The following is a 9,905-nucleotide window of genomic DNA, read 5'->3' on the forward strand; positions in this document are numbered from 1 at the left end:
GGGGATGTTGATTTTTACACTGCATGTGCCATGCAAAAACCCAAACACGCAAAATTGCAAATTCCAAGCCAATCAACTAAATTTACATGTATCAGGCTAAATGGGGTACCATGTTAAAAATCCTATGTAAAGCATCACATGTAAAAATGCACGCTGGGCTATGCAAATAAATGAATTACAGGCCATAATTTCCAACCTCAGGTCCCGTAAATTTAGCAAATGTAAAAGTTGAAAACCTAGTCAATTCAATTAGAATTACATGCTTCAGCCTCACAAGGCATCCCCGGTGCAAAAATGATACAATGTAAAATTAATGTAGTGTGTCCCAAGATGCAATTTTACATGCTAGTTGATCCACATGCTACATGGGTAAACAGAGAAAAAAGAGAGCAATTGGCGAAAGAAATACAACAAAAACAGATAGACAGACAGCTATCTCGAGTTGAAACCTAAAACTACAGGTACAGGAACGGACAAATCACCAGCTAAACCGCCAACGGACCCCGGGCCTTCCGACCACCTCTTCTTGCTACCTTGCTTGGCTTGGTTGCCTCAGATTGCTTAATCTTCCAAAAAGCCACGACCTTGCCTGCAGCTGTTGAGCTCGAGGGCATTTCCTGGTCGGCTGATGAGGACAGCTCCCTTTCGGTGTCCAGGCCCCTGTCTACCGTAGTCCTCTTAATAGGCCGGACACGCTTGTTGCCGGTAGCAGGAGTATCTCGAGGGGGAGCAGCGGCCGGCTGAGAATCAGCTGGAGTTACGGTCGAGGCAGGCGCGCTGCCATCGCCTACAAAGTCGAGGCAGAAACAATAAAAATCAGTAACACAGCTCTGTTCTTGTCTCTTGTTCTTACTCCAAGAGAGACAGAAATTAAATTACATTCCTCGACATCTTGACCGGGCCCCCACTGCGCCTCTCTCCAGTAGGCCTGGGATCGAGCCTGCATACATTCCCCATCGGCATCGGCCAACGGTCCCGATCTGAAAGTGATCGAGGTCTTCACTTGTTTGGCCTTCTTGGGACGGCCAACCTTTTTTGCCTTTGCTGGCAGAGATGCAACCGGTGAAGAATGGGAAGGCGGGCATGCAGCGAACACCTCATTTGGACGGAAATGCTTGGCGGATGATGGATTAACAGACGTCGCAGCGGGGGCGGTCGATGAGGTTCCAGCCTCACTACGACGGCCGCGCTTTGCTGGGGCAAACCGCACCGCCGGAGCTGGGGCGGCGGCAGATATATCAAATGTCGCAGTCGCTGACTCTTCAGTCGTCTCCATTGGCGTTGCGGCGGGGGGGGGCTGACGACGACAAGGTTACAGCGTTACTGGGACGGCCACGCTTTCGCTTTGCTGGGGAAAACCGCACCGCCGAAGCTGGGGCGGAATCTGATAATGAGTCTCCATTCATCGGAGCTTTTGGTGGCCTTCGAATGCGAATCTTCAATGATGGTCTAGGTTTCTGCACATCGCCACCAGACTCGGCCATAGGCAATTCATCTAACAGTGTGAGGAGAAGGAGTACAAGGGTCGGTCAGTCAAAGGATCAAACGAAGTTGCAAGGGAATTGGAGGCCTTCAAAGGCTTACCTCGTGATTCGCCAGAGATCTTATTTACATCTGGCATTTCTGAGCAGTTCTGAGGTACCTCGCCATTATAAGATAGTCTCAAGAGTGTATTCATGCGCGTAAAAGGGATTTGAGTGGCGAATTGCGGGTTGTCCTTCAAGATCTGAGAAGTACTCTTGTCAACAAAGGCGACTTCCTCCGGGGTCCAAGAACGCGAGTAAATGAGCCAGCTTGTATTCTCCTCAGCTCCGCTGATGCTCCCAGGAATTGCGTCAAACATAGAAGCCCGTCCCGCGTTCATTTGATCGTCATGCCTCCACACCCCCAACAGCCCGTTAACATGACGTAAAACGTGACCCCAATAATGCGAATGGCCATAAAGTCCGCGAGAAACCAAAGTGTATTCCGCGCCAAACACTGTGAGTTTAAATGGCCAATTCATCTTGGAAATGAAACTCTTGAGATCTTTTTCGTCGGGCAAGGTAGCTGTTTCGACTTGGAAATGTAGATGCGCCGGCGGCGTGGCTTCCGGAAAACTAATTACAGAACATTCATCTAACATCTGATTGACACATGGGGCTTGGTCTTGAACCTTCTTCGATTTCCGAGTACCTTTCTTCTTTGAATCCTCAAAACAAGATTTATATTGCAGACCGCTGCTCCCGTTGAGACCAGATGTTGACCAGAGTCCAATGAGCTCCGCGGGATTGGTACGGCTGATCGCATTGATATCAAACATCGAGGGGGTTATCCTAAGGACTGTTGATGATTGATTTGCCCTAGGATGATGGACTTGAGCTTTGTGGCGAGGACAGGTGAATACACGAGCTTCATCAACCAAGAAGAGACTGCGCAAGACTTTGCACTTGTTCTTCTTAGGATCCAGAACGCATTTGATGAATAGATCACATGACGCAAACGCCCCGGGTAAAAAGGAATCAGGACGAAGTTTATGAACCACATCAAATAGCGCTTTGGACCCAGTAGTAAGGAATCCCCGCGTCAAATTGATCCCTTGCATTTTGTGAGTGGACCATGACAAGAAGTGCTCAACAACACAGTTGAATAAATCAGTTGGTTTCCCCCCCGGTTCTTTGAGCCAAAGAGGACTGAAGGCGGCGTATAGAGACTCGAGTGCAGCCGCCAACCAACAGCGATTGGAGAACTCCTTCACTGTTGAGGCGGCATAAGAAGCGTATGTTGTGTAGTGATTTCAATCAATGTTGACGGAGTTGGGTGGTCGCCCCGTCTTTGCCCGTTTTGATTTGGGCTTGGATTCAGCTAGCAATAGGGCAGTGGTGTCCGGTGGCCGACCATTGTTCTTAGCCGCATGCTCTTCAGTAGCGGCCCTTTGTTGCTTTGTAGGTTTGGTCCAGCCCATGGATTGAGATATAGCTACCTGGTTCTTTGGCTGGGACCCATACTTGATTGGTATCCTTCCCATAACTATCCTATAATCGCGCTCCAGAGCCTTGACGAAGGCATATAACTGAACCATGCCCTTCAACATACACTTTTTACCTGGGCTAAAGTCGTAAGAAAGAAGAAATATAAGAAAAAACAAAATCAGAACAAACAATCAGTGGCTTTAACAACAAAGAACTGTTGGTGCGCGCTCACCTAAACATGTAATAGACTCAATGTAAGCTTTCCTGAGCGTTTGTCGAGCTAGGGAGTCCATCGTTGCCGTCCCGGAAATCTTCCAGCATCGCCCGTTGACTGGGAAAAAGCATGGCCTCAACATCGGCTATTGTCCACCAGTCTAGCCACCATTTGTTTTTGGGAAACAGACGCCGCAGCTCATTGATTCTGTCCTCGTGGCTTGGGCCGGTGGGGCTGGTTGGGTCCAATAGACCAATGCACATTGATTCAAAACAAGACTGGTAGATCAAGAACAGGAAAACAATTAGTTTTTCTTATTCTAAATATATATAATGAGAACTAGTACACACCTCTTCATTGGCCCTGACCACTGCACGATTGCGCTTGATGCGCGTGATGGATTGTCAAAAATTTTCACGACAACCTTTCAGCTTCTTCATGGCGGAGATCTCATCAGTTTTACCAAAGACGGCCATATACGCCGCAACAAAACCTCTCTGCTGCGCCTTAGAGAAATCGACTATGCTAGTGGCCAGCTTTTCACGCTCATCTTGAGTGATGGAATGAATTAGGAACTGCTGGAAGAGGACCGTGAAGTGGATGGTGTAGTATTCTTCGGAGAGACCACGGATCCAGCTTAATTGGACCGGGATCCATCAGCAAATTTCATTGCAGAACATCAAGGTAGTTAAGAGGTGTCCATTTTCAAAGAACCAATAGGTGACATTGGATATCAAGCCGCCGGAATAGAGCTTATTGCCGTCTTCACACTGATCCAAGAGCCTTTCCGACATCCACAGTGTTTGAAAAGTGAAGTGCTGACGTCCGCGCCTGAATGAGCAAGATATGACTTCTAAACCTTTCCTGTGTAGTCAGTAAAGGGATAAGTAAATAGCACATTGTCAGTATAATCGATTGATTGATTAGAGGAAACAAGGGATGATGGGAGGAGACGAGGGAGTAGATAGAACAACAAAACTGATCCCATTGATCCATATCAAGTATGAATTTATCCCCTCCACCACCCTTCTTCTCTGTAGCTTCTTCAATTTCTTCCAGTATTTGCCGCCTGTAGTAACGCTAGCTTGATTGGCATTGCCAAGAGACTCGTGGATTTCAGTGATGCTTTCTAAGGTTTTACCTGGCCCTGTCGTCCCAACCTGGAAATCCAGAAATTCCACTGCTCATTAGATTGTTTCAATTTGGGGTTTACATGCAAAAAAAATTAATTACCTTGAGTTGAAGAGCGGTTATCTTGGGATTCTTCTTGATCTTGGCGACCAAATCCGCACAAGCCAGGGGATCAGGCTTCTTTGAGTCCGGCCAAGGATGGTCGTGCAATCCTTGATGTCGGAGGAGGCCCCAGGCGGACGAATGAATGTCCAAGCAACATTTCGTTCCCTCACAGGCCTTCCAGTGCACCTTCCCCCCACATCAAGAAGCGGAGCCAGGCCAAAAAGGGCTCCTGGTTTTTAAACAGCGGCAGATGTTTAATTAAAATAACGGCTGAGTTGTTTTCTCAGGATTTACTTACGTGCTCAGCAAATCTTGGATTTTTCTGGGGCCTGTGGGGGGTGGGCCGGCGTATTCACATTCTTCCTGGTTGCAGAGCATAACGCCAAGGCACTTCACGTGGATCACTTTCCACGAGTTGTGGTTCCAATGGTCGACATTCACGGTCTGGGAGTAGTCAACTCGGGGGAAGTTAGCAAAGTTTGCGCCGGGTGGAACCACAAAAGTTGTAGATTGGTTTGGGTAAAGCGGGTAACCTTGCCTGTCGAGCAAAGAGCCGTGATCAATAAATGTTGTGAAACCTTGTTCCATGGCGACGGGCAGCTGCCACTTATGGTGCTTTGGTTTGGAGTTTGGTGGTGATGGAGGAAGGTGTTGCGGCGGCGGGTTGGTGGCGGGTCAATGTTTGGTGGGCTGTACATCTTTGGTTTTGCGGGTCCGGGCCATGATATTAGCGAGTGAAAGGTAGTAAGGAGGGTGGGGTTGTGTTTGTTGATGGGAGAAATTGACAAAGTGCAGGTATTAGTTTATGTGCGGAGATGAGGTTGAAGAGGAGGAACGAAGGACAGTTATTATTAGAGTGATGAGAGTGGAAACGTGTGTTCATGAGAGGGAAGGGGGGTTCTTACTTACCTCGATGAATGAACGTATTTGTTGACCTAAAGGGGTGGATGGCCGCAGTGCTAGGAGAGTGGGTGCCGGTTGTGATGGGTGTAGCCAAGGTTGGTCCGAGATGGGGAAGGTTCTTGTGCCCGTGTAAGAGTTTCTATGTAAATTTAATTGACACTGCAGGTATTTACGGATTTGCATGCTCTGAAAGGAGCATGTTAACTCGCAGGCTGTGAAACTGTGGCTGCAGGCTCGCAGGACTAATTTTGCGAGCTGTGCCTTACATGTCAAATGTTTACATGCGGTGGTTTGGCCTCCACCACACGTAAATTTAATTTGTACAAGCCAAAAGTGCATATTTACATGTATGTGTTTTACATTTCTTGAAGCGTGTAAACCATACAATGTAAAAATACTTCACCCCGTTTAAAATAGTGGGTGGATGGGCCCCAGCGCGCCGCATTGAAGGCATTATGCAAAGGGGGGCCACCGAGTAGAGCCCCTCAAACTGTGCAAGTGCAACAGCAGAGGAGGTTGAGGACAAACCACACGCTGGAAGTACAGCGGCAGAGCATGCCTGAGGGAGACAAACAAGCTAGCCTAACACAATCCCCTTGTTTCAGGGGCTGGGGGACCGGCGCGCCGGGGGCGCCTCGCAAAGCGAGCCTCTGGAAGAGGGGCTTGCAACTTAGGTGCCCGTCCTGGGGTGAGAGATTTCCCATTTTTGCTGTATTTTGGGTAATATTCACTTCAACCGTGGATAGCGTCTTCATATGAGCTCCCCCTTGGATGAGATGCACATTTCCCAGCAGGCGAGGTTGCCTTCCTGCTGGTATTTTTTTTATTGAACATTCTTCATAAAGACCTCATTTTCCTGAGACTTGAAAGCTGGAGCTGAGCTCGGAGCAGGAAGGAATGGGAATCCTCATGGAGCTTTACTCTAGAAGATACAGCCTGTAAGGTTTTTTTTAGATCATTGACGGCCGCAATTCATTGCAGCCAACTGGCGGGCTTGGCAAGCCCTGAACAATCTGCCGGTCGCTCATCTCAAAAATGTAAAACTTCAAAGGGCCATGGCCACCAGATGGTTTGCTGAGTTTTATCCATGCTTGGGCATGGGAAGGGCCGGATGTAGGCCTTTTGATTGGTGTAACAGGCCTCCGAAAATTCCCTCTGCAAGATAGGGAACAAGTGAAGGCAAATTCCTCCCACCTAAATTTCAAAACTGCTCACTCCAAAAGTCAGGGATACCCCACAACCCCTCTTTCAGAGGCTCCCGGCGGTGTTTCACCCACCTCCCTCTGAAACAAGGGGCTTGTGTTAAGCTAGACAAACAAGCAAGCCAATGCCCTCTTTTTATAAACAATTTGGCACCACCTGGCACAGCCCTCAAGATCCACCAGCGCACTTGTGCATTCATCCTTCCTTGACAACCGGTACACCACCACCACACCCCCAACAAACCCATGGTGACCCTTGCCACAAGAAAAATTCAGCCAGGCTTTCCTCAAACCGTTGCCCTTGCAATACGCCCGCCAAGGCGGGGTCCTTCCAAACTAGCAGCTTATGCAATGTCTGTCAACTGCTCCTGCAGCCACCCCCCCTCCTGCGTCTCCAGCTCCACAACAACACTGAGTGTGCCTTTGATGAAGGGATTGGTTATGGCAATGGCCAGTCATGCTATGTACATACATATGCTGGGATCAATGAGCTTGCATCTTTTTTTCAAACATTCCTGTGCTGGCGGGGCCACGGGGGCTATGACAAGGATCAACGGTGGGCTGCTACGCTACATTTAGTCTGTAGTTCAGCGCAGCGTAGCGGATCTAAACTACAAATGACGGGGTTTTCTGTTAGCAGACAGTGATTGCCCGCTACCACTAACAGGCACCCCTTGAAACTGCAGGGCCTCTATCACCCCTATCAGCACTAGCAGTGCTATTCAACCGCTACAACTGCTGATAGCGCTGTTAGCGCCTATTAGTGTAGTGTAGCGGGCGCTACAGCTAACGGCACTGTGTCAGGAACTACGCAACGCTGAACTAGCGGATAGCGCTCGCTATGGATAATTTAGCGTAGCGGCCCACCGTTTCAAGGATGGTGGTCTCACCCCTCAAGCGTCTCAACAGGAATGCTACACCATTTGTCCCTGCCTCAATGCAACCCTGGAGACTGAAATGGAGACGATACACCTGGACCATCTCAACATGATGTAAACGTGCCCAACAGCGCCATCCGAAGCACGAACCCCCTCAACCGTCATCATACCACTACGTTATCCGAACGGGCAAATACTCGTCGCCCTGCAAATGCCTTCCACCAGTCTCGCCACCCGCCCCCCTGACCATCTCGCGCTTCTCCCACAGCCACTCGGCCTCCACTTCCTCCACCTGCGGCCTCCCCCAGACGCCCATTGCTAAACGCTCCCTGCCCAGACGCCCCCATCTCCAGACCCGCGAGTCCCTCTCCGTCTACAACCCCGCCCCCGTCGGCCCGCTCAACCTGCTCAAAGTCAACGGCGGGATGTCGGCCAGCGACACCCTCTTGCAGCTCCAGGCCGACCTGCTGGGCGTGGTGGTTGAGCGCTCCAAGATGAAAGAGTGAGTGATCAGACCCTCTCTCTCTCTCCTTGTTCCCAGCCAGGGCTCACCCTCTGGCTTCTCCCCAGGACGACCGCCCTTCTCGCGGGGCACGCCATCGGCCTCTTTGGCTGACCTGGCGCGGCCCGAGACGCTCTTCGCGACCCATTCGGCGGGCAAGAGGGTGTTCAAGCCGTCAATCACAAAGGCGAAGCGGGACCAGAAGTACCGCGTCTGGAACCGGGCGTATGTCCCCCTCCTCTTTCTCCCCCCAGTCCCCAGCCCAGACTGACGTGTGTTTGGTTCACAGGGTGGCGCGCAGCAAGGGCTGGCTAGAGGACGACGAGCCGGGGTCGCGCGACGAGAGCTTCCCCGACTGCGTCGAGATCGTCGACCACGACCAGCAGCTCCTTTCCCACTCCCTCAACAACGTCTTCCCCGGCGAGCAGGGCCAGCCCGTCTTCCAGCGCGACGCCAAAAAGCCTATTGTCCTCAACCCCCTCGCCAACATGATCAAAGCCAAACAGACTCTCCATTTGCTCCGCCGGATTAATTGTTCTGGCTGAGCAGATTTCTTCTTTTCTCTCTCAATCAGGAGTTCCAAAGCACTCCTACTTTAACATCCTTTCCTGATTATTTCTTATATATCCTTTATTCACATTCAATGTTTTCTGGTCTATTACTGTATATGTTTTAGAAGGATTGATGACTTGTTCATCAAATTTCATTGCAAGAGCAAGCAAATGGATTCAGATATAATTAACCAAAGTTGAGGCTTAGTTTGGTATGTACTATATGATGGAGGTGGTATACTTTCAGGTTGGGGAAAAAAGTTGTGATGTGCCAACTTGAATAAAATATAATTGCAAGTGATTTTATATTTTTCTCTCTTGGAGTCAGGCCACAGTTCAAAAGTTACCTTGTAATTCCTCATTTGATAGAGATTAGACAAGATATTCTTAGTATGACCATCACAAGATACAAGCATATGAAATCTAAAATGCAGGTAATCTAAGAGATTAGCTCAATCATGTTTAATTAAAGCATAATGAACCAGGCATGAAGGCTGATTTTAAGAATATGCATTTGGTCAAGGTGGAACTTTTGGTAAAGTGATTATCCATCACAACCTAAATAGAGTAATTTATATGCAGTACTCAGCTATGAGGGTGGACCATAAACCTGCAGTGGCAAAGCCACCTTGGCCTTTAGTAACCACTAATTTGACTCAATTTATTTGATCCAATAAAAATCATTTGCAATGGTTTCAAAGATTTTCATTTTTTATCATTCTTGTAGCATGCCATACTGTGCTCTTCAATTTTCCTTCCTTGGTTTGGACCAGTAATGAACATTCTGAGAAATTTGCAGGAAATTAGATATTTTTCACATTGTTCATTTTTTTATTTTTACTTTTTTTTGTTTCATAATCATTCTTGGGAACTTCTTTTCCATCCCTGTAGCCAATCTTGTGACTTGGAGTCTGTGGCCTGAGCTTCTGCATTGAAAATTGTGGAGGTGAAAACTTTGGATAACCCACTGTACCTTGAAACTTTTTGGCTTCACTATGACAATCACCGTTTCAAATGTTGTCTGAGCCGCAGATGTTGATAGTATACGCACTGCCCTCCATACAGTTTTTTGCAAGCCTCAGCCGCCTTGCCATTCAGCATATCCCTCACAATTGCCCCGCAACTGTTGCCACTACCTCAACGCATGCAGCACCCTCATACCCAAGCACCAGTGCACCCTCTATTGTCAACCCTGAGAAATGTCTTCTGGGCTTGGACAAACATGCCATCCAGAAAGCAATTGACATGAGCTAGTGCATCTCCCCCTCCCATCCTGCTTGCTTGCGCTGATCCTTTTGGTCTGGTTTTTTTCTCTTTCTCTCAGGAGAGGCGCAGATAACGACCTGCATTTTGAGATATTGGATGACATTGATAAGTTTTTCTTTGACACTGTCAATGGTGTCAAGATAAAAGTGTGTTGCCCAATGAGAATAGGCTCTACACCTCCCTCTTAGATAACTCTGGGTTT

The 9,905-nt window shown here is 48.5% G+C and overlaps 2 protein-coding genes across 2 annotated transcripts; one reads left to right on the plus strand and one right to left on the minus strand.

Annotated features, from left to right (window-relative positions):
* Positions 1-485: 485 nt before the first annotated feature.
* PtA15_12A432 (uncharacterized protein) lies at positions 486-1,621 on the minus strand (the record flags this gene model as incomplete). Its single annotated transcript, XM_053162041.1, has 4 exons — positions 486-787; positions 880-1,297; positions 1,365-1,495; positions 1,585-1,621. The coding sequence occupies 4 exons, from the start codon at positions 1,619-1,621 to the stop codon at positions 486-488; spliced, it is 888 nt and encodes a 295-aa protein (XP_053025998.1).
* Positions 1,622-7,493: 5,872 nt separating this feature from the next.
* On the plus strand, positions 7,494-8,431 carry PtA15_12A433 (uncharacterized protein; the record flags this gene model as incomplete). Its single annotated transcript, XM_053162042.1, has 4 exons — positions 7,494-7,498; positions 7,653-7,886; positions 7,926-8,111; positions 8,176-8,431. The coding sequence occupies 4 exons, from the start codon at positions 7,494-7,496 to the stop codon at positions 8,429-8,431; spliced, it is 681 nt and encodes a 226-aa protein (XP_053025999.1).
* Positions 8,432-9,905: the final 1,474 nt, after the last annotated feature.

Source organism: Puccinia triticina, chromosome 12A (genome assembly GCF_026914185.1).
Source record: "Puccinia triticina chromosome 12A, complete sequence".
Lineage (NCBI taxonomy): Eukaryota > Fungi > Basidiomycota > Pucciniomycetes > Pucciniales > Pucciniaceae > Puccinia > Puccinia triticina.